Raw genomic sequence first — 24,620 nt, 5'->3', positions numbered from 1 at the left:
GGTCAACTTCAGTTATGGTAAGAACTATTGCAGAGTACTCTACGACAATGCTCAAATAGGTTGGGCAGGAGAGATAACATAAAGAAACTACACTTGTAGACATAATATTCATAAAATTGAAGTAATTGAGTTATTTTGTTTTCACTCAATACCGTTACCGGTCTCCAATAACAGCAAATGTTCTCTCTTTAATCAAAGAGCCAATTTACAACTGCTCTGTTTGTGAAAACTAATAGTTTCACGCTCATTTTTAATATAATATTAAGCCAAGTCACGGAAAAATTATTGCAATATGCGTGAGCACTCAAGCAATTGCCCAGAAGGCTAATCACTATGGTCGACTTCAAGCCGGCACTCTTGGTCGTTTAGTTGGCAATTTGAAGCGTTCAAGACCGGACATACGTGTGGAAGTGATATTGACTGTGAAGCTCGGTAGTTGAACAGTTTAAGAAAAACTCAAAAACAAATAAAGCGATCATTGAAAGTGCGAGTGAGAAGTATAAAGACCGCTAAGTAATAGTATTAAGCTCTGCTTCACTAGTATAGATGAAAACGTAGAGTGACAATAAAAAAGTTAAAGTAAATATTATTACCGTTTTATATATCACTTTTGTTGGTTTGTTGAAAGTAAAAAGTGGTTTAACAACCGCATTGTGGCGCGCAATGAATCATAATTACGTGCACGCTTGTTGAAGCAGGTAACAGAACTGCACTGCAACTTATGGCAACTACATCGACTTGAGCGTTACACCGAAAAAAAATTATTAATAATCTTAAATTTTCATTTGTGAGATTCTATTCATTTTTTATTTAATGTTAACAGTCATACATTGTTAGTAGTTTTTTGGAGGTCGACGACCGATCACAAACATTAAGCCTTTTAATGTTCACTGAAAATTTAAAATAATAATCTGCCGGCTTTGACCGTTATTATTTTTATACACTGAATAGTATATATTAACTTTGTCAAAGGGAAATTTCGGAGATCCCGTAAGGTATATATAGAAATGATCCGAGTTGAGTCGATTGGTCATATCCGTCTATCTGTCTACATATATTCAAACTACTTCCCCAGCTTTTTAGATATCGATTTGAAATTTTGAACACATCCTCTTCCTTTTAAGAAGCTGCTTATTTGTTGGAACCGCCGATATCAGACCACTATAGCATATAGCTGCCATACAAACTGGCCGATGGTATTTGTGAAGGGTATTATAGCTTCGATGTAACCGAAGTTAACGTTTTATCTTGTTCTTATTTATATTATTAAATATTTGCGGAATAAAATATTATTTTTGAACGGTCAAGAACAACCTGTATTATAGTAACTTTCGATAGTAAGTCTGCTGAGTAATAGAGTTTGAGTGTTATATGTATTAGTAAGTTTTTTGAATGGTTTTCATTTAATCTAACTCTAGCTTCAGTTTCTAGGGTTTCCTGCAGTCTAGAACAGAAATGAAAGATCTAGAAATCTAACGTAATTTTATTCTAGAAGCCTATGTTAAATACGAGAAAGTGATTATAAAACAATACATTCTTGAGAACATGAAGTCGTTGTTATTTACTATTTTTCTGGTAAGTACTTTAAAGTAAAAAAAACTAACTCCTTCGCATTTGTATAATTTTTTCTTTGCCTCACAGCTTCATTGCCTACTACACACGATCAACTCGGCAGAGAATTCCTCCGCAGTTTTCACGAAATTCCTTGCAAATGTTAACCAGAATCTAGCCACACTTTACAATCGTGAAGTGCTCGCCAATTGGCAACTGGAGGTAAAAGGCCCAAATGATCTGTACGCTCTATTGCAGTCAGAGTTGACCAGCGAAGAGATAATGAATTATGTGGAAAGCATAGCACCGAATTGCGCCAAGTTCAAGCGCTTAAATATTGGCAATCCTCAACAGCAACGCCAATTATCGCAGATACCCGAAAGAGGTTACGAAGCATTGTCCCCAGCGGATCTCAAATTGATGTACATTGTTACCAAAAATATGGGTGATATTTATAAGAATACGAAGCTTTGCTCTTTTCACGATCGCAAGCAATGTAATTTAACCTTAATACCAGCGGTTCAGAATATTTTGCATAATAGTAATGATGTTGCTGAAATTGAGTATTACTGGTTGGAATGGCGTCGAAAGACTGGTATGCCAGCGAAGCAAGATTTTGTGTCGTTTATTGAGTTGTATAGGAAGACAGCGCAGTTGAATGGCAAGTTTAATTGAAGTTTGAAATGTAGTAGTAAAAATCATACTCTTTTTTTGATAGGTTTCTCTAAACCATCCGAATTCTGGTATAAAGACCTTGAAGAGAATAGCGCACAAACTGCTTCACTATTGGAAAGTTTCATGCAACGCTTGCAACCGCTTTTTCAGGAACTTCATGCTCATGTCCGAGGACAATTGAGAAAGTTATACGGCGAGGAGTTGATACCTCGCGGTAAACCATATCCACAGAACCTCGCAGAGATTTTCATAGGAAATGCGTTTCGTCGAGCTGATCCTGAATGGTACATAGAATTCCCTTACCCTGATGTCGGAATGCCAAACATTACTGCTGGGCTGTTGCGACGTGGTTTGAATAATGCACAGCGTGTATTCTGGAATGTGGCGGAGTACTTTCGCTCTATGGGCATGCCACAAATCGAAGAGTAAGTACTTATGCGTCACATAAAGGGTTAATGAACATTAGTAAAAATAATTGTAGCACTTTTTGGTCCCATAATGCACGTCCTAAAGCCGATTTGGATGAAGAGGATATGCGTTGTTGGCATAAAGCCTGGAAGTTTTATGGTATCGAACGTGTTAACTTCTCATATTGTCCTTTAGTAGATGAAGAAAGATTCTTCAATATGTATGAAGCGCTAACTGATGTATATTACTATCGTGCTTATGATCAACAGCCTACACTCTTTGCCGAAGAACCCTTTCCCAATTTCAGCGATGCCTTGGGGAAAATGTTTTCCTTGTCAGCTTCGTCCCCACGTTATCTGGAAAAGCTAAAACTCTTAGAACGTGGTCTGGTGTCTAAAGAACTTAGAATTAATCGACTCTATTGGCAGGTGTGTACATTAAATGTTTATGTTCTAACAAAATATGTATCTTTTGGATTTATGGAATATTTGTATTAATTTTTTTTTTAACTACAGAGCCTACGCACAATATTTTTGATTCCCGTATTCTATGTTTTGGACCGCTATCGAGTGGATGTACTTGATGAACGCTTAAATATTTCCAATAATTGTGCCTATTGGCAGCTGACAACCGACTTAACGGGTGCAGAGCCACCTGTGAGTAGAAGCTATGAAGATTTTGATGCACCAGCAAAGTTATTGATAGAAGTGGACGATCAATATACTAGGTGAGTGTTACACTGTACTTTTCAGCATTACTTAATAATAAAATCTTAACAATATAATAATGAAAGTGGTTATCGCAATATAGTCAAATAATGAGCACAGTGCTGCAATATCAGCTCTACCAGCATTTTTGTGAAATCACAGGACAATATAAACCAAAGGACAAAAATTATCCACTCGATTTATGTGATTTATCAAATCAACGCCAAATCGGACCTATAGTGATGTAAGCCCTCCAGTTTGTTTAATTATGTTATTTATTAAAGTAATTTGTTTTTATTAGGGAAGCAATGTCCTTGGGCTCATCGAAATCATACAAGGATATTCTTCAAATAATGACAAAGGAGTCATCGATAAACATGGATGGGCTGCTGGCTTATTTTCAACCTCTCTACGATTGGTTGGTAGAGAAAAATCGTTTAGATAATGTGGAAATAGGCTGGGAGTCATCAACGAGTGAGTTATTTAACCGAAAGAAACAATTTTACATGGCAATAAAATTCTTTATCATTTTCAGAGTGTTCTTAAGAAAGTGGTGCTCAAAAATTTATTTAAAAATCAAGGAATTTTTTTTGTGGTATGGAATTAAGAAATATATTATTATTATATTATAAGTCTATTATCTATTATTAGAAAAAGGACAAACGGTTTTTTTTTATAATTCAATATTGCAAGTTCATAATATAATTCATAATGTATTTGACGGACTTTGGAAGAAGTTTTCAAGTTGCTTCCATTCTCTTAAGCGGGGATGGGCTCAATTATAACAGTATTTTACTATACCTAAATGCAATTATGCAGGTATATGAATAATAAATCAATTAAATATGCTGTTGCATAAAGTAAGAATGAAAGTAATAAATTATAATATATTAACTGACTCACCCTTTAATGTTTTTTTATTTGTACAGGATTCGCTATAGTTAAGCGCACGGAATAGTGCTGAGCAAACAGCTTTCCATACTTTCAGCTATGTAGGCGGCCATTTTATGGCCTTATCATGCACTTTCCTATCTTCTTTCGTGTTTATAACACTCAAAATGAACACAAAAACAACAAAATATGTGTTGAACGATTTTGATTTCACATCAGCACTAATTAAACAAGCATAGAAACACAATTAAAACAAGCATTTTTGTTGCACTATGGGAATAGCTTCATCATGGAAAGCGGCCATTTTGTGAGCTGCTACACTTTTGGGAAATTGGACTAATTTTGAAAGCCAAAATATTTCACATTTTCATAATACAATTGAATATATTGAACACACGAATTCATTAATTGCATTTACTAAACACTAATTAAATATATTTAACACTTTAATTCACTTTTCACTTATAACAACTTCAAGGCGGAACGCGACGCATATATCAACATGCAAGTTCACCGGACGGATGCTAGTACGAAACTGAGGAAATTGACACAACGATACTGAAACTGGAAAAGGAAATTCTTTTTCACAATTTCTAGTTTAGTTAGTCAGTTCACCAACCTCATATGACAGTTTCAAATTACCGTTGGACACCCTGTTATTACTGTTCTGCCATTTCTTTAATTTACTTTGTCAGGCCTGTTATATGTGTATGCCAGTACATATGAATGTAGTTCATCGTATGTAATTATTACTTATACGAGTATTACAACTTTTACAATATTCTTATTTTTCACTTTCAATATCAATATTTGGTGTTGTTAATTCATTTTATGCTAGGGAACAACTTGCAGCAATACAATTCACAAGCACTGGCCTTTTCGCTTTTCTTGCTACATCACGCACATTTGCTTTTATGCAGGTGGTCATTTTGTGGACTTACTCAACGCGAAATTAACTTACTTTTAGTTGTAAGAGAAATTGAAATTTGCATAACACGAATGCATTCATTAAACAAAATCGTTCATTTATCATCATTACAAAAAATTTAACACTTTTCACATAACTTTAATTCACTTTTCACAAAAATGTTCAAAGCACAACGCTACGCGTATCCCTAACACAACTTAACCGATCGGATGCTAAAAGGAAACTAAGGAAATGATGCCGCAAACAGTCAGCTGGAACAGGAAGAGCAATTAGCGAGTGTCATTTAGCAAGTTCACGAACCTATTTTTATTTCTTCAATCAGCAATGTGCCTGCTACGTTATATATACATATATCTTTTTCACTGCCCTTTTAAATTGTTTTAAATTTTGTGTGGCTTTATTAGAAAATATTCAAATAACAGCATTTATTTTTGCGTTTTATTTGAAGTATTTTAGTGTAAGTATTTACACAAGCAAGAAACGTTATACATATACGACAATAGTGTATAATTACACCCTGAGAATTTGTTGAATTTTTATATAGCTCTTTTTACATTTTTAGAGCCACTGGCAACACAGTTTGGTTTCTGACTTAGATATATTATTACTGGAAACTACCTTTCTAAGCATAGAATATCCTATTCGTGCTTCTTTGTGTTTCATTTTCATTTCCATTTCCTCAGTTCCCCTTTGGCATCCGTCCGGTTTAGACGCGTTTTTTGTATTGCGAAAAATGCCAATAGAAGAGTGAACATTTTAGTTGAATTAAATTTGTTTAAAGTTTTGTATAAATAAAGTGGCTGTCATAAGTAAGCGAAGAGTTTTCAAGGCACAGTGTTTGGAATAATAATAAAATCATGGAAGAGTGTTGAGTGAAGTGTGAAGATGTGTGCTAGAGAAAGTTTTTGATCGGCCTTCATTCATTATTTAGTTTATTGCTGTTGCTGCGTTCATCTGTAAATACTTATGTGTGTATGTACATATGTATATGTAAGCGATTGCAATAACTATTCGACAGGGAGAACTCAAAAATTGTTTTGTATTTGTAACGAAATCTGCGAAGCAGAGAAACAGCTGTGATTCTAAGCGAAATTGTTTTATTGATAAACAAATTAAAATCATTTTTATTTCCATTAACTAAACTTTTCGAACGATTGGACAGTTGAAAATATTTGAACCGAATGAAATCAGAAGTTTTAATGGTTTTGTGGCTCGAAAGCTAAATAAAAAACGAGTTATTAAAAAATCTTTAACACAGGTTTAAAGTAATCGATAGAAGACGAATAGTTTAAGAGCCACTTGCAAGGCAGAAACAAGGAACTTTTTGTGATTTTTTTTGAAGAGGCATTTTATTTATAAAATTCATACAAAAATGTGTTTTCACGGAATTTCATGTACTAAATTAATATGCGTTTCATTTTGAAAAATTTTAAATTCACTTGATCCCAAAGGACCTTTGAAAAAATTAATCCTGGGAATGAGAAAGATTTTTCTGCTTACCACTATCTCAAAAGCAAAACAAAACAAAAATACATATTATAACAATAGATTAATATTGGTAATGATCGAAGGTTTGTATGTACATTCGATTTACATGCAAATCGTGTTTGGAAAACTCACAAGTGGATATAACGCCTTAAATGAAAATGAAATCCGGGGAGTAAAAAATTAGCAAATATTCAATGTCTTTGAATTTTTCCTTTTGTACTACTTATGATTTTACAATTCATGGTGTCAATTGTAGTGAGACAAATAAACTCGAGTTTACGACTTCAAAGTCATTAAATTGCACCTTAGAACAATAACAATTAACAATAAAAGCAAACTTGGTGGGAGTGTTTTGACATTTATAACTATATAATTAGACGACTTGAAAAATAACTAAGTAAACTTACTAAATACGCGTAATGTTAATTCAATTCGACTAATTGAAATACGCAAAATAAAGCACAAATTGGAGCGATTAAAAAGACATTTAAAATTAGTAGCGTACTATTTAAATTAACTTTAAGTTGAAAAGTCATCGTTTGCACTGTCTACGAAAAATATAGACGACTTATTTGAACACGATACATAATTATTAAATATAGGTGTACATACGTACATAGGTGCTTCGAAGGTCACAGATGAAATCACCCCATAAGTCATAGCACTTTGCATCATGTCGCTGTAACGCATTAATTCATCAAGCTGTTACTGCGACGCGTTCCGAAAGCACGATCACTGAATTTGCTGAAACTTTCAATGAGTAGTCTTTCAAAAGATATAGTCTACAATAATTACACTCATCAATTTTTGAAATCATTCATATAAGCAAAAATAAAGTTTCACATACACATACGAGTAATTAGATGACTAACAGACGATGCTAAATGTATAAAAAAAATTTCAGAAAGTTAGAAGTTAACTCATTTGTTTATAAAATTAATTGAGTCAGTCATAAAGCTTACTAAGTTTGAAAATTAATTTTAATTTGTATACAAAAGTAATAATTACTAAGCTGATTTAATAAGCGGAAATTCTTTCCTCGCATGCGATATACACTTACTGATACGATAAGTGATTGTGTTGTAGACTTGCGAACTGAACTTTTCATTTTTGAATTTTCATTTAATATTGCCAAGATCCGTACTATAGGTGCTATTGCAAACTTATTATTTATTTGTGAAAATAAATAAATTGTTTAATGTCGACAGCTGCAAATACCAGCAGCCTCTTTACCCGGTAACCTAATTACCTAGTCAAATGTGACTTGCGAAAATTTAGTTCCCACACTAGCATTTATGGGCAAAAGCCGGTAATAAAAAAATTCCATTTTAAAATGTTGCAGCAAGCAAATACTTCCAAAAACACCTGAGACAGTCAAAGGGATGTCGTTAAGTAGTTGAGTAAACACGAATTGCTTTGCAGCGAGTGGGTGTTTTGCATAAACATTTACTTTACAGGTAAAAAAAATGTTATTAACAAATGTGCACATCAAAAGTGAGTAATTAAAATTACAACAGAAATACCGCGAAAGTATAAGCGCAAGCATTTAATCAACAACTAATTGAATGCATGTTCGGTTGAGTCGAAGTAGTTTGACAGCGCAGTGATCTGATAAACATGACTCTACTCAATTATACAAAGCTTGCGTTTGTCTGCGAGTACATAGAAATTGAACCTTAAAAATAACAGCAAAACTGCGCAGGCGCATTTATGCCGGTCGAGATGATGGGTATCCCGCTTGACAGCCACCGAGCCATCAAATTCCAAGTGTCCATTTGAACTGACTATGACAGCTGTGACTGATGAGGCTTCAGTGTGAGCGTTTCGCGTTTCAAAATATGAGTGTGTGTGTGGTTTTGTGAACTAGAGGTGTCAGCACTCGTGCACATACCAATATTGTAGCGTAAATAATTTTGTATTTTTTTGTGTTTTTGCGTAAAATTACCTCATTTTGTTGTAGTTGTTTACAAATGATAGACTTTTTTGTGTGAATTTTTTGCGCTCGATCAAAAATAACAACATTTTCACAAGCAATTCGCTTAAAATAAGTAATGTATGCATTTATATATATTTACAGGTGCGCATATTTTGCATACTTTCCTGCTATTGACAATTATATATTAATTTTTGAATTCAGAATTTGTTGCAAATGTAGCTATGCCGGCTTTTTAATGTCGTTAGGGTGAAAAAAATGTGTTGTTGCTAATATTTATGAGAACCTGTTTTTGCAGGAGAAGATTACTCAACTTGGACATTTATTTTATAAAATAGGTTTTGATGGAGATTTCTCCACTAAGAGTAGTATTTGAATATAGTTGTAGATGAAACCAGAGTTGCGGATAAGGTATTAAAATATAATAATTTAATTAACGTAAGATTAAATTTTTTTTGTAATTCCGATTAGATGACGAATAAAACTAATGTTAAAATTTCTAAATGGATTAAAAAGTTTAATCACATAAATAAGCTTTTATTGTAAATCCTATACATCTGGTAAAATAAAAATAAAATGTTAATACCACATTTAACTAAAAATTAAAAAAATATATTATTTCAGTTTGGAATATGTACAATAAATCTTTCACTTTTATCGCTTTTCATTTCAGCTTTTAATTTGAAAAATTTGGATTTTGTTATTAAAAATTTTAAGTTTAGAATTTTAATGAAAATTTAGTTTTTAACGCCAAACATGTGGGAATATTTAGTCATAATTGCGGTTTTTAATTCTGAATTTTTAAGTTTTAATCAAAAATCTTCAAATAAAAAAATTCACAATTCTGAAAGCATTCTGCTGTTGCTCGAATGTCTTTTTCAATAATCGAGATTTATATTTGAAAAATATTAACCAGTTGCTGCTGTTCTGAAATCTTAAAGATCAACAAATGTTTGTCAAACATATATGGTCAACTCAGAGCTATTTTTTTAATACAGCCTGATTTGTATTGCTCTTCCGGAAATGCCACTTACAAAATTAAAAATATGTTAAATACAATACATATTCATATATCACCTTCGAAAAACCCTGACGGAACTGCATTTTGGCACAAATTGTTTATCTGTTATTAGCGCCGAAAGCAAAAGTGAAGCGCTTAATTAGCGTGAGCTTGTCAAAAGGAGTCTCTGTGTTGTTTAAATTGTGCGGCGATTACTCATTAAAGCCGATTTTTCGTTGCTCGCACACACACATATGTATTTGTAGGCAAATAGCAGCACACACCTGCGCTTTGCGAAAATTACTTTCGCACACACACAGATACACGCACGACTATGGTACCGCTGTCACTCACGGCAAATGATTAAAGCCACCCTCGAACTCGAGATTTGCGCTGGGTGGGCACAAATGCGGGCGCAATTGTTGTTATATGCTATATATTATATATTATATATATGCATATATACATATAAATATATATGTGCTATTTAAGTACACATGTAATTGCATATGCGCATGCGAACATCGACCGCTTTTAAGTACTTAATTTGAAATTATGCTCATATGATAAAGTGTTCTGTATTGTACTAACTGTTGTTGTTGCTTGTAAAATTACAAACGCTTTACTAGGTGCTTAACTGTTTTCTGTTGTGTTCAAAGCATATAAAATTGTGTTTTTCCAAAGCAAAAACAAGCGTTTTCCTCAACCACTCAAACTTGTCGTGTTTCAAATATTTTAATGTGAGTTTTGCCTTTGTGCGAACCGATCCATTGTTATACGTTCAATATGTGTTTTTGTTATTGTTATTGCGCGTAGCGTAGTTCAGTGCTAATTTCGATTATCTCGTATGAGCACATAGCGCACTCACATACCTCTATACGAATATGTAATCACCTGTATGTACTCGTACATATGTATGCCTGTGTGGATTTTCATAGCTATGCATGTGTGCGAGTGTGTGTGTGTGGTTGTTGTTATCATCGGCACTTGTTGCTTTGGCAGCTGTTGACAACGCCACCGCCACCGCCTCGCGCTCATTGCTGCCGCATTGCCACATTGCCGCTTCAGTCGCGTCACTGTCGCGCGTGTGTGACGTTACAATTTCCCCCCTTTAACATAAAAGTAAAATTTGTTTAATGCGCTACAAATGCAAAGTAAAAATTTGTAATTTTATTTCATTTACTTTTGTTTTCCTCACACACTGCTTGTATAATCTGCCTTGCCTTTTTGTGCCATTTGTTCTTATGTGCAAAGTTGAGATTTGTATTTATTTGTAATTTGTGCTAACTGAAGTTGGAAGTTTTTCAGTAGTGTACGAGACGCGTTGCCAAACGTTGCGTGTCGCTGAGACAAATTGTGATTCCCTTCAATAAATAGCAAATAGAAATTTCCTTGATTAATTGAAGGGCGCATGGCATAATTGAAAGTGAGCTGATGTTAAATAGTTTGAGAGCCGTTGTATGTGTACTTAAATAAAATTTTAAAATAAGAAAACATTTCGTTTTGGTGAAGAAAGTATAGATTTTGGATTAAAAAGTGTTACAAAGTGTCCTTGATTTTTAAAAATAGTAATTTTAATAAAAAAAAATCTAAAATGGTGCCTTAAATATATTAAAAATACAAAAGTGAAGTGAAATTATTTTGCTGAAATTTAAAAATATTACGCAAAAATCAAGAAAAAAATTAAAAAATGTATTTGCATGCATAAATGTTTTTTTTCTAAAAATACTAAATTCTTCAAGACTTTTAGGAAAAAAATTGTATATTAAAAATTTCGAAGAGTTCGATTTTCAGTTACCACATACCCACATATTATATATATGGTATATTGGAGAACTACAAAAATCCATGTGCCAGGATTAGAAAGACTCATATTAAAAAAAAAAAAACATTTTGCATGAAATTTAATTTTAAATACTACCAAAATATTCAGGCAGCTCTAGAGAAAAAATGTATATATTTTAGAGAAAATTTGTGGTTTCTCAGTCTTCTTTGAATATTCACTGACTCTACTATAAGATACAATAAATAAGAAAATAAAGTTATAAACAAAAAATAAAGCTTAATTTCTGAATAACAAATTTACAAATATATAAAATTGTACAAATAATTTTAAAGAAAAAAAAATTAACTACAAAAAAAAATTTTTTTTTTTGCCTTTGGAAAATACAGGAAATCAAAGGACATAAGTGATTAGTATAAATCGGTAAAATAAAACGGTTTTAGAGGTGTCCTAAAAACGAAAAACCAAAAATTAACATAAAAAGTGCTCAAGATTTAGGGATAAAGGAAGCTGCCTGAACTTAACAAAAAGAGAAAAATATGACGCATATAAATAAAAAACTTCTAGCACTGGTACATCTAATAGCAGTACAACTAATAGCGGTACATTTAATAGCGGTGCAAGCAGATCCGCAACTTGATTTGCCACCACTGAATCTCGACTCACAAGGCCCCGAGCTATTATACAATTCGCTCACACCCAGAACGGCAGCGAGTCCGCAGCAAGCATTGGGTGACTTTGATCGCAGCCAACGCTATGGACCGCCCTATTCCAGCGAAGGGCTCAACGATGATGGCGCTGATGATTTTAGAGTAAATATATGCAGATATTTATCTATATATGTATATAATATAAGCTAAGCTCCACAATTATTTCCACTCAATTCACAGAATGGTCAAACTTATGATGAGCGCATGCGCTACGGTTACACCTACACAGCTAGAGCGCAGAATTTGTCTAGTGCCGCCGCTGATTCGCCCTTTAGTGACTACAACAGTAATAATGTAGGACTACAACAGCGCGACAACCCTCGTTATCCCAATCATAATTATGATAATCCCAGCGATCGTTTCAGCAATAACAATCGTTATGCCGATGGTTTCGATGATCGCCAGCGTGAACGTTACAATAACGATAATCCCGACCAAGCTCGTTTTAATAACCCAAATAATGATTATAATGGACGTTTCAATGGAAATCAGTCGCCAATTGGCGGCAACTTTGATCCGAATAGTCCGTTTAATTCAAACAATCCGTATGGTAATGATCGTAGCCGTTTTGATAATCCTTTCAGACCGAATCAAGATCGTTTCAATTTGAACAATGAGCGTTACTTCGAGAGACAACGCTTCCAACAGGATCGACGTTATCAAATAGAATTGGAGAAGCTGCGGAATCTTTTGGTGGAGACTGATCATAAGGGCTCGTTAGAGTGTACAGCGAATGTGGCCGCTCAGTGGAATTTTGAGACAAATGTGAACGAGCTAACACAGGCGGAAGCGGTAAGTGGCAGAACGAAGAGAAGAGGAGGGAGAGCGAATGGGAGATAGGTTAGAATGGAATTTAATTGAAAGGTAGATAAAAATGCACGGAAAATTGTGTGCGGGTGCAATTTTTTAATTGAAAGTTGGCAGTTAATAATAGTGAACTACAGGCTTTACAAGGTCATTCTCACAAAAGCCATTCGCTCAGCAAATCTGTCTGTTTTTCGTCTCTTGTTCATTTTATTTTTAGAAAATTTCTCAGCGACTTACATAGGTTTCAAATTTTTTGTTGTAATAATTTTCCCACAAAAAAGTCGCATGTTTTGTTTTCCTTTTTTTTCGCTTTCGTCGCATTCAACCAATAGGTTTTCTCACGTGCAACACTGCCTCATTCACTCGGTAGTTGTGATTACTTTGAGTTTTATCCGTACGTGTTCGCATGTAATGCGGTCAAAGCGGCAGTCGGTCGTCAAGGTTCGACGTGTCTGACACGACGCACTTGTAGCCAAACATAATGCGGGCGTATGTGGGTGTCACTACAGATTCCACCTTGAACATTGAGAATTCAATGTCATATCAAACTGTCAGTTCCTTGCAAAACAAAACAAAAAACGAATTGAAAACGTACTGCAAACCAAAATGATCACGTTCGAAAGCAAGGTTAAGGTTTGCTACAAAATTATCTAGGGTTAGATATTGATAATGTCGATTTGTTTTTATATTGCCACCAGGTTTACTCGAGTTCTTTTTTAGCGATAATATATCTTAAGTTGTTTTATATTGAAGCTCTAATTATTTATCTTTAATACTGAAGGCTTTCAATTAATTGTTTCTCTTTCTACTAGTTCAATGCTCAACAAAATTATGTGGATTTCCTGCGCTTGGTAGCCGAACAATCGAAGAACATAAATAAAGATTTCATACTCGACCGGCGGCTATATCGACAGTTGATGTTGCAGTCCGAAGCCGGACCCAATGCTCTACCTATAGAGACTTTGGATCGTGTAAGTTGCCGAAACGAACGCTGTGAAGTCCGACTAATCATAATTTATTCCTTAGTATAATCGTCTAATCAATGAAATGCTATACATCTACAATGAGGCCACCATTTGCGCCTATCAACAGCCCTTCATTTGCAATCTGCGCTATATACCCGATCTGAAGGAGATCATGTCCAAAAGTCGTGACTGGGACGAACTGCAGCACACTTGGGTGGAGTATCATCGCAAGGCGGGACGAGAAATGCGCGATGGTTATGAGCAGTTAGTGGATGTGATGAATGAAGTGGCCTACGTTAATAGTACGTTGTTGTAATGCCACTAAGATATTATATTTTAAATAATACTATTCCTAACTGTTTTGTGTAGATGTCACAAATGGTGGTGAGTTTTGGTATCTGCCCTATGAGTCGGCCAACTTTCGTCAGGATGTTGAAAATGTATGGGAACAGATACGTCCACTGTACGAGGGTTTGCATTCGTACGTGCGCCGCAAGTTGCGCGATTACTACGGACCAAATCGCATTAACCGCATCGCACCAATACCCTCACATATTCTCGGCAATATGTATGCGCAATCGTGGTCGAACATTTTGGATATTGTTATACCATTTCCTGGTCGTAAATTGGTCGATGTAACGCCGCGTATGATTGAACAGGGCTATACACCGTTGCTAATGTTCCAATTGGCCGAGGAGTTTTTCACGTCAATTAACATGTCTGCTGTGGGCCCCGAGTTCTATACTAATTCTTTGCTCGAGCAACCGTTAGACGGACGTCGTGTATTTTGTGAGCCCTCCGCATGGGATTTCTGCAATCGGCATGATTTTCGCGTCAAAACTTGTTCGGAAATTAGTCAAAAGGGTTTGCTGAGCGCCCATCATGAGATGGCGCACATACAGTACTTTTTGCAATATCGCCATTTACCGAAGGTATTTCGCAATGGCGCCAACCCAGCTTTTCATCAGGCGATTGGCGATGCTATTATGTTATCTGTGTCGACCTCGAAACACTTTCAAACAATCGGCTTGTTACAACGCTCCGTAGATGAGTCGAGTTATGATATAAACTATCTTATCACGATGGCTTTGGATAAGGTGAGGCTTTAGAGGGAGAATAATAGAGAATAAATTAATTTACAATTATTTTTAAGAAACCTTGCTTGAGATATATTTTTGGTAAACTCAAGCTATTGTCATATATTGTTGCATTCTCTCTCTCTCTCTCTCTCTTAGGTGGCTTTTTTACCTTTCGCTTTGGCTCTTGACAACTGGCGTTACGATATCTTCAGTGGGAATACAAATAAACACACGATGAACTGCCACTACTGGAATCTTAGGTTAGTTTCAATAAAACATAATAAATTGTTTCATTTATAAGTATTAAAATAAATAACTCTTATATTTTCAGAGAACGCTATGGCGGTATTAAGCCACCAGTGCTTCGCTCGGAAAAGGACTTCGATTTGGGAGCAAAGTATCACATACCTGCAAATATACCATACATTAAGTGAGTAATAAAATTAAGATATATATTGTAATTGGGAGGAGTCCATCACATCTCCACTACATATAAATGTGTATTTTGAAGAGATAAGCTATTAACAAACTTTATATTCGCGTCATCGCCAATAGCTTCGGGTTTTTGTGCTTGCGTTGTGCGTTAACCATTTCTAGGTTAGTTTTCCAGTGTTTGTCGAATTGGGTCATTGGTTTTTACCCTTGAAATAAGCCTTTCGAGTTTCCGCTTTTATTATTTACTTTCTGCCAATGCGCTGTATGTCCCATCAACTTTCAGCTATACACACCCATACATCCATTAGTTGAGCATACTTTCCACATCGCTGCATTTGAAATTGAAAGTGGGAAATGTCAGCTGCCGTGTAATGTGATTCAGGTTTCCTTTGTGCGACTTTCTTTATTTCACGAAGTAGTTCATGTGTACTTTTGGTCATATTCGTTATGTTTATGAGAGTACAATGTGTGCCACTGTTACGTTTTCCTGAAATAGTTGCTTTGTTATGATTTAATATTTCATTTTATTTTATTGTTGTTGGGTTTGCTTTGGTGTTTGTTAACTTGCTCAACATATACGTTGACTTTGGTGATCGCCTGTGGCCAGTGCTGCCAAAGTCGTCGGTTACTTTGACCCAGTAAACTGCTTTTCATGCTTCACCCATAATCAGCTGCAATATATTGTACTTGTATAACAACAAAACTATAACAACATATGTATATAAATGCTCATTCGTGCGGTCGTGTCTTAACGGCGACATTGCACATCGCCACTGTAAAAGCAGTGTCGGCTTTATGTGTGTTAGGAGGAGGAGGATGAGGAGCAGATGCTGTAATGAAAAAAAAAAAATTTAAATGCATAAGTTGAATGAAAATGTGGGAACACTGTTGTGAAAAATATGTGGAAAGCTAGTAAAACATACCCATTTCGAAGCTGCAATTGCGGATGTCATTGACTGATACAATTTGTTGTGGCCGTCGTTATGTAATGTTGTTTGACTTGCGTAATGCAAGTTTGCGTGTTTGCGTGTGTCCGTAATGAGAGCGATTATGATTATATTAAATAATGTTATGTGCAAATATAATGATAATCATTTTGAAATTTAGCTTCTATTTTATCCAAGCAAATTTTCATCCTTTACGTGCTTCAAAGTATATAGTTTTATGCAACTTAGTATTAAGTAGGCATTAGTAACTCTGTATGAATAAAATAAATAAGCACTTATTTATGTTAGCCATTGTAATTGACACTCGCAAGAACTATATACAAGTATGTACCAAATATCCATGTCCTTCTAGTTTTTTATCACTGAAAGAAGAGAATTTCGTTCTCCCATAGGTTAAGCGCCGAAAATCAGCACAGTTACCTCTTAAAAAGCTTACACACTTCCTAGAAGCTTGGCACACATTCTTGATCACACGATAACTCCACGTAGTAATTTAGTTGCTGTTGTTTTTTGACAATATTTCGGCATAGGCTTTGTTTTGGCGGACAAAAATATCAAACAAGTAATATCATCAAAAAACAGAAAAGCAAACGAAAACTATCGAGTTCTTTATTCTCTTGTTGAATGTTCGTTAATTATATTCCGTTAGATTTTGCTATACATATTGTTAGTGATAGCATAAGTGACAAGTGACAGCTGACAAGACCTTCAAAGTCACCACGATCAGCACGCGTCAAATTAAACGGCACATCACTGAGCTGTCAAATGCCCAAAACTAATTAATTAGCAACTGTGAATTTACCGCAAACCACACCCGAAGAGGCACAGCTGAGCCAAATAAGTAGTAGCGGACACGTCCATTTGCTTCACTCTTACGCTTGGCACTGAGGTGGGCCAAAAATAGTGTGGCGTTGCTGCCTGAATAAAGACCACCAAACTGACACATCCAGATATGTCTGGTAATCAGGTGTGTTTAATTCGTTTCAAGATATTATTTATATCAAACAGCGCTGTCAGCGGTGTTTCGCGCTGACGTTCGACGGTGTCAAAGGGATACAATACACATATGCGCACAAAAGTCTTGCCAACAATGGCCAACTGCGAACGCAATTAACCCAGTTTTTTGGAACATTGTTGGATGCTATTCGGACTATTGTGAAGGAGAATCGGCCAACGCAAACGTAAACAAGCAACCACTAAAGACACTTTTATTTCTAAAGCAACAACAGTAACAACCTTTCCAGCTTTACCACCAATAATAAGCCAAACAAAGTAACATATGAAAAATGAAGAAAAAAATTGTAAAGCTAAAATTTGCATAATTTTTTTTGGGGCCATTTAAAAATGACAGTCTGATAACGAATCGCGTTTTATGCGCAATTATTGTGATTGAATTCGTAATGTGGATGTGCGAGAAGAAGTGTTGGCCATTAACTTTGTCAGAGATGTGGTGACAATAAAAACAGCCGAGAAACACTCGACTGAATTGGCAAGTAACTGGCTGCGCGCTAAGCAAGTAGTCGGTTATTATGTAATAGCATAAACACAGCAGGTGGTAATACACACGCTATGACCATATACTATAATTAACGGAACAAGTGTTGAAATATTGAGTTTATGTTGTTTGTACTTTCATGTGTTTGTGGGAATGCTGCCAAATTGTAAAATTTAAATATGTAAGTAAGTAATGTGGAGTAAATACTCAGGTGGCCTGGAATATTGTAAACAACTCAGGCGAATGTTGCAATGGACATAAATAAATAAGAAAATCAGCGTAAAGATATAATTGGTAAAAAAAAATATTTTATCTCGTTTAAATCAATTATTTGCAACTAATAATATTTTTTTTAATTGAAAATAAAAACTACACTCAATTTTGCGTTTAAAATTCGCTTGAAAAACCGAAAATTAATTTGCAAATTAAAGCTGCGATTACAGTCTGCCTTCGCGCGCTCAGTAATTGATCATTCAATGCAATGCGTCATTGCCACATGCAGCTCGACTCGTATTAGTGCACAGAAAGTCATTAAAACTAAGTCAAGAAACGACCAAAAAGCTATGCAGTGCAATCACTATTAAATGTTGCAACACCTGAAATCAATTGTTGCCGACACTCAAAGTGATTGCATCTAGAAAATACTGTTGCAACATAACTCACGCCACAGTAACAACAATAGCAATAACAGTGCCTAAAATAAGCGCGCTGATTCGCGGACTTGTTGGCTTCATTTTTCATTGGTGCCAAATAAACTCTATAGGAAAGCGGTATTGCCACATTATGTGGTATGGTACCGTTATGGATATACAAGTATGTGGGTGTGTACTTACCTGTATACAAAGCACTTGGCGCCCTTGTAACAGCAACGGAAAGCATAGGTATTATCACATATTAGTTTAAAGGCAGCGAAAAGTGGGGTTATGGAAGAGTTCTTGGCTAATGTTGCTTAAAAATTTGGTTTAAATAAGAACGTATGGTTAATTCAGCTAAGAGAATCATACATAATATTTCATAGATTCATGGCAGAAATTATGTACATGATCTGAAATTATGTGATTTGTTACTATATGATTTTTTTTTGCAAAACAATAGCCAGTGAGTATTATGACAATCAGTAGATCTGATGCTGGGAGCAATTTCTGAAGACACGTAGTATACATATAATTACAAAAATAAGCGATCCTATGTGTGTATATATCTATACATATATATGATCCAATATCTGAATGTGATTTGATATAGTATTTTAAGTTGTATTCTGAGGAAATATGTATGTATATGCGTTTCATTAGAGCTGTAGGAGGGAATCGAGCTTAAGGAGCAACAGCCGACCAAATATTAAGGCAATTATTACGTTTTTTTGTATTTCAAGAGTAAAAGTTGCGTAATTTTAGAATTTTTTCTTGTAAAGTTTTGCGAAACTTTTTTAAAACTCAAATCAATAAAGTGGAACTCATTTGTTTGGGTTTTTAGTTCGAATAATTGATTTATTTCACATTTCAACATTACATCAACAACTTACACATTTTATACATTTAATCAGTTATTTGGTAGTAGTAAAGAGTATGTTTTTTGTTTTTTTTTTTTATAAAATTTTTCGTTACATATTTTTTGTAATTTTCGCTATATATTCTGCCTTAGGTTTTCATTTTTGTTTTCATTTTTTTAAAAATCGTATAAAAATTCATAAACTAAATAAAAAAAAAATTAATAAAAAATAATAATACAATACGGTCACACTAACTCACTCAGGAGCATTACTTAAACTAATTTTTTGTTTCTCGCTTTTAACATGTGCTTTGCGTAGCGTTTGCGATTATCGTAGAATAGAGTAGAGTATGTAAATATATAGTAAGAAGTAGGTATGTAAGTTTTAATTGCATTTGCATATAAGAATATTGTCTCTATAAATGTCTGCAGGTATGTGTTGCATACTTAATTATGTAATATATAGTTAGCGAGCTATTAAAAATATATATTGCATTAATACAGCACGATTAACACTATTACTTTACTAAGAGAATTGATTATACTCATATACATATTTACATAGACATGTACTTTGATATGCGCTTAGTATTGAAGCGAATCTCATAGTGGATTACCTGCAAGTTTCTTAAGCAATCGCCTTAGCTAATGCCAATTGCTTACATATATCGTTACATATACAGATATATACTCATGCTAGCATATATATTTCCTCCAATGGGAGTAAATCAACGCAAAACAACAACAAGATCATTTGTCATTTATCACTTAACTCGAAGTCGAACGCCACCGGCAAGGCATCGCTTGGAAATCCAGCTCCGAAAGTCCATGTGCAAGCGTGTAGGTAGCAAGCAAGCGTCTTTGAACTGTGTTTCCAAATCGATCGCGTTGTGCTGGTGGTGTGCGGAGGACGCGATTGGCCATGTCACAGGAACCCCACCCTGTTGGACGTGTCTCAACGGCGCCAAATATCACTGTTGGTCGGAATACTGTGTTATATATTCCTTTGTACAACTTGAAAACTGCTTAAAAAACACTTAAAACTAGTTATTCATTATTTTGTCTATATGTATGTATATATGTTAAACAAAGTATGTTACTTGTTGAGTTTATATAAAAAAAGTTATGGCTTAAACTAAAATCGTATCGAATGTACATACAAAAAATAATAATTGGTAAAAGATCAGTTATATTTATGTGTGTAAAGTACGTGTCTCTCAAATTCCAAAACGTTTCGCCTAATTCGAGTTCCAAAACGTTCCAATATCACGATCACGCGGTTACGGTATATCCTTCTCAATCTTCTCACATTTCATACTTCGCTCTCACGCGCCACAATCTCCACATCCTTTTGATTGCTCGCTGGTCCGTCTTAACGTCGCACATTTATAAGTCTTTCACAGATTTTTCTCAATGCTGTAACGAAAGAAAGAGGGAGAGATAGGGAAGGAACGAAGTGTAGCGGAGTGAACGTTGACGGAGCGAAAGGCAAAGGCATTTAGGCAATATGTGTATGAGTGTGTGTATGAGAGAGAGAGAGATAGAATTGCCATATTAGTATTCATGCTCATCATGTTCGTATTCGCCATAAGATTCCACCTCATGACCACCAAAGTCGTGGCTCTCCTCATGGTGATATTCTTCATGGTGGATGGGCTCGTGCACTTCCTTGTGTACGAAGACGGGTTCCTTGTAAGAGATGTGTTTCTCATGGTATTCGGGCACGTGCTTCTCAATGTGAACGGGTACTGGTTTTTCGACGGGTACTTTGACTGGATAGGGCACATGTTTTTCAACCTTGACTGGGATTTCCTTGATGACTGGATATGGGGCTGGTACTGGTACTTTGACTTCGTATGGTACAGGTTTTTCAACATGCACTGGCACGGGGTTATCATAAGGCACATGCACTGGGACGGGCACCTTCTTGATCACTGGCACTGGCACTGGTTTTTCAACATGGTATGGTACTGGTTTTTCAACGTGATAAGGCACTGGCTTGTCGACATGCACCTTGACTGGGTAGTGAACGATTTTCTCAACGGGATATGGCTTGTCGACGTGCACATGTACCTTCACGGGGTAGTGCACCTTCTTTTCAACTGGATATGGTGCGGGCACATGAACTTTCACTGGTACATGAACCTTCTTTTCAACCGGGTATGGTGCGGGTACGTAGACTTTGACGGGCACTGGACGATCATAGTGTACATGTACGGGTACGGGTATCTTCTTCTCAACTGGATATGGTGCTGGCACTTCATGTGGCACCTTTACGATTTCCTTGACCTCATATGGTACATGCTTGACCACAGGGTATGGTTTGGGCACTTTCACCTTAATCGGTACGGGTATATGCTTCTCGACAGGCACATGCACAACCTTTTCGACGGGGTATGGCTCCGGTACTTTCTTAATGATGGTCAATGTTTTTTCCTCATGAATCGGATGATGATATGAGTGATGATAGTCCTCGAAATGATGTAGGCCACGTTTGGTTTTAGTGCTTTCGCTATCGTCGGCAGCAGCGGCGGAGGATTCCTTGGCACCTTCCTTGGCGGGTTCAGCGGATTTGGTTTCGACGGCCTTTTCGTCTTCGGCACGCGTGCTGATGGCCAGCAGCAACACCAGGGCGAGCAATGATGCTGAACGCTGTTGCGGGAGAGAAAGTGAGAGAAGAAGGGAAGGAGATATAAGAGGACAGGATAAAAAGGAAGAGTAGCAGGCATTAAGTAGTTATTGCATGATTTTAATAGTGAGGTTGTAGGCATATTTTTTTATTTTTAAGTAAGATTTAAAATTGTTTTTTTTTTTTTTTTTCATTTAGAAAAGCAAGAAATGTGAAATTTTTTGGGAAATTTAGAAGGGGAAAGGACGGTTGGTATTAGTGAATTTTCATAAATTCAATGAATTGTTTCAATAATTTAACCAAAGTAATTGGCTTTATTTAGCTGATTATAAGAAGTTTTAAATGAATTTTTAATGGAATTATTTTTAAATTTTATATTATATAATTATTTTGTAAAGTCTTCAAAAATTAATTTTTAATATTTGAAGGATTTGAAAAATATATATTTTTTAAGGATAACGCATTTATATAATTTTTGAAAAAAAAAATTTTTAGCAAAAAAGTATTTTGTAATGAAATAGTAATTTTGATATTTTAAAAATTTACAAGAAAGTTTTTTTTTCGACAGTGAAATGTGTAATTTCTAAAAAAAAATTTTTTAAACATTGAAGTATTTTTTAATTAAATAGTATTCTTTATATTCGAAAGACTTAAATTATTATTTTTTTTGTAGAAAGTAATTATAAATATTTTGAATTACTTTGCATTTCTAGTAAATATTTTAAAAGCTTTTACTTCGAGCAAGGAGTTTAGGAAAATACTATTGTATTTTTAAAACAGTTTTGAGACAAATATGGAACTATATAACAAATCCAAGTACTGATACAATAATTTTGGTTTCGAATTTTTCTCTCTCACTTGTGTAATAACTGTATAAAATATTTCATTAAAATTGCACCATGTCACTTCTTGTTTTAGTTCTTCGATCAAATCGATTTTATTTTTCAACTTTTTTATGATTTCTTTAAAAACTACAATATTGAAGCTTTAAACATTTAGCACTTTTGAATTATTTTAATTTTTGTTAATAATATTTTTTCAATCTTGAATTTGTAATTGCACGTTCACATGCATACATACCAGCAGCTTCATCCTAAATCACAGTTACAACGAAAAGTTGAAAGCAATTAAACGCGAAATCCTCTGTCTGATATCCTGCGATGTTATTCCTCACGCACACAGCAAATTCACAATCCTTAAAACACTTAAGCGCAGATATTTCTTCGTTTGCGAAAGGAACTACAAACAAATGAAATGGAGAAAAAGCGAAAGACTTAAGAAACAAACTCGAGCACTAAATGATTGTAATACGTTGACGTTTAACAGAACACTAATATTTTTCGCCAACACACGTTAGATTATATAGAGAAAATATCCAAAGATATATAAATATTTTTTTAAAATTATTAAATCAATTAATTTCTTGATTTTTTTTTTACTGAATTTCGATTTGGTTTTTGGTATTACTTTGTAAACGCCGCACGATCCGTGCACGAGACGCGAGTTTTTGCAGCTACGTCGAGCGGGAGAAAAACGAAAAGCTAACTGTTGTGTATAGCTAAACAGTAAACGATTGAATGATGCCAATTGTGGCCACAGTCTGCACTTTTATAGTTAATTCCATTTTCATTTGGCCAACCAAGTTGTTGCGGCTGCGCTTGCCGCTGGCTGGCCGAAGAGGTTGCCGAAAAAGCTGCAGCGGACGAAGGCGACGAAGTGGAGCAGCAAGCAAGAAAGCCATGGCAAGCCATGCAAAAATATGCCAGACAACAATAGTGCAAATAAAAACAACAACAATAACAATAATAATAACAGTATACAAGCAATATAACAGCATGAAAAGTAAAACTGCTGTAATAGCAACAATAACAGCAACAACTGGAAAAGCAGCGTTACTCAAACACACACACACACACAAATATGTGCGCGCTCGCTGTGAAATCACACGACAGCTGTGCATGTGTGTGTGTTTGTGTGGGCTAAAATGAATGTACGCGCGCAGACGCAATGCAGCAGTTTGGTTACATGTAAGGCAACAACAACTACATGCACGTTGCAAGCAAACGTCGCACTAGCTACAATACACACAAACACACACATCCATACATACAGAAGTGCAGAGCTAAGCTAACCGTGTGGCTTGACGTCGCGGCGCATGCGCTTCTCCATGTTGTCACTGTTGTTTTTCTTGCTCTATTGCTACTACAGTGCATTGATTACACCGCCGCGTGTGCGTCTGCAAACACTTCTCGGACGTGCAATATCATGTGTGTGTGTGTTGGTTTTCTTCGCACATTCGCTAATTTGCTTTTTTTTTGCTAATTTTTTCTATTGTTTCACGCTTGTTCGCCGTCTTCTTTTAATTTTGTTGCTGTCTGTCTGGCGCAAACGTAATTGAATTAAAAACGCATCGAAAAGTGTTATTGCCGCCACTGCACTTTTGCATTTCAATACAACTTTACCTGACTCTTTGTTCCTACCCTTGTACCTTTCGGCTGCCTCGGCGCTTTGTGATGCGCAAGCGCGTAGTTTTTTCGCTTTGTTTCTCGCTTGAAGAGTTTTGTGTGCTCGTATTTTGGTCAGTTACAGTTACTACTTGTATTCTTGTAAAACGTGCAAATGCTGTTATTTCTTCATGTTGTTACAATATTTGCTGTGTCTTGTTGTTTTTGGCGGGATCAAGTGTGGTAATCGTTTG

At 35.3% G+C, this 24,620-nt stretch overlaps 3 protein-coding genes across 5 annotated transcripts in view; 2 read left to right on the top strand and 1 right to left on the bottom strand.

Annotated features, from left to right (window-relative positions):
- Positions 1–212: 212 nt before the first annotated feature.
- On the top strand, positions 213–4,239 carry Ance-2. Its single transcript, XM_036360126.2, has 9 exons — positions 213–579; positions 1,425–1,575; positions 1,642–2,212; positions 2,270–2,651; positions 2,708–3,062; positions 3,150–3,361; positions 3,445–3,585; positions 3,643–3,815; positions 3,877–4,239. Exons 2-9 carry the CDS (start codon positions 1,546–1,548, stop codon positions 3,885–3,887), a joined length of 1,875 nt encoding a protein of 624 aa, XP_036216019.2. The 5' UTR covers positions 213–579; positions 1,425–1,545; the 3' UTR covers positions 3,888–4,239.
- A 6,637-nt stretch (positions 4,240–10,876) lies between these two features.
- Positions 10,877–24,620, top strand: part of Ance-3 (angiotensin-converting enzyme Ance-3) — a 98,623-nt gene continuing 84,879 nt past the window's right edge. Inside the window, exons 1-8 of one of the 2 annotated variants that reach the window (XM_070107257.1) lie at positions 10,877–11,007; positions 11,754–12,176; positions 12,255–12,866; positions 13,694–13,852; positions 13,908–14,148; positions 14,216–14,943; positions 15,082–15,185; positions 15,257–15,355. In XM_070107257.1, coding sequence (XP_069963358.1) covers positions 11,904–12,176; positions 12,255–12,866; positions 13,694–13,852; positions 13,908–14,148; positions 14,216–14,943; positions 15,082–15,185; positions 15,257–15,355 — 2,216 coding nt within the window. In that variant the 5' untranslated portion in view covers positions 10,877–11,007; positions 11,754–11,903. Of the gene's footprint in view, positions 11,040–11,753; positions 12,177–12,254; positions 12,867–13,693; positions 13,853–13,907; positions 14,149–14,215; positions 14,944–15,081; positions 15,186–15,256; positions 15,356–24,620 lie in introns of both variants that reach the window. The other variant, XM_036360121.2, reaches the window with a different exon arrangement.
- Vajk1 lies at positions 19,275–23,487 on the bottom strand. 2 transcript variants are annotated; one of them, XM_036360125.2, is made up of 4 exons: positions 23,390–23,487; positions 23,003–23,161; positions 20,893–21,945; positions 19,275–20,709 (listed from the first exon to the last, which is right to left on the bottom strand). In XM_036360125.2, exons 2-4 carry the CDS (start codon positions 23,012–23,014, stop codon positions 20,704–20,706), a joined length of 1,071 nt encoding a protein of 356 aa, XP_036216018.1. In that variant the 5' UTR covers positions 23,015–23,161; positions 23,390–23,487; the 3' UTR covers positions 19,275–20,703. The 2 variants fall into 2 exon arrangements, with proteins under 2 accessions (XP_036216018.1, XP_036216016.1); XM_036360123.2 differs by having other exon boundaries at positions 19,275–21,945.

Source organism: Bactrocera oleae, chromosome 3, assembly GCF_042242935.1.
Source record: "Bactrocera oleae isolate idBacOlea1 chromosome 3, idBacOlea1, whole genome shotgun sequence".
Classification (NCBI taxonomy): Eukaryota; Metazoa; Arthropoda; class Insecta; order Diptera; family Tephritidae; genus Bactrocera; species Bactrocera oleae.
The sequence above is the reverse complement of the archived record's forward strand: the minus strand, read 5'-3'. Positions and strand labels throughout refer to the sequence as shown.

Bases quoted from the DNA above. Each gene is read 5' to 3' on its own strand.
- Ance-2 (XM_036360126.2), top strand. From the start codon at position 1,546: ATGAAGTCGTTGTTATTTACTATTTTTCTG. The intron at 3,063-3,149 runs GTGTGTACATTA...TTTTAACTACAG, and splicing joins TTAATCGACTCTATTGGCAG to AGCCTACGCACAATATTTTT. The intron at 3,362-3,444 runs GTGAGTGTTACA...ATCGCAATATAG, and splicing joins GTGGACGATCAATATACTAG to TCAAATAATGAGCACAGTGC.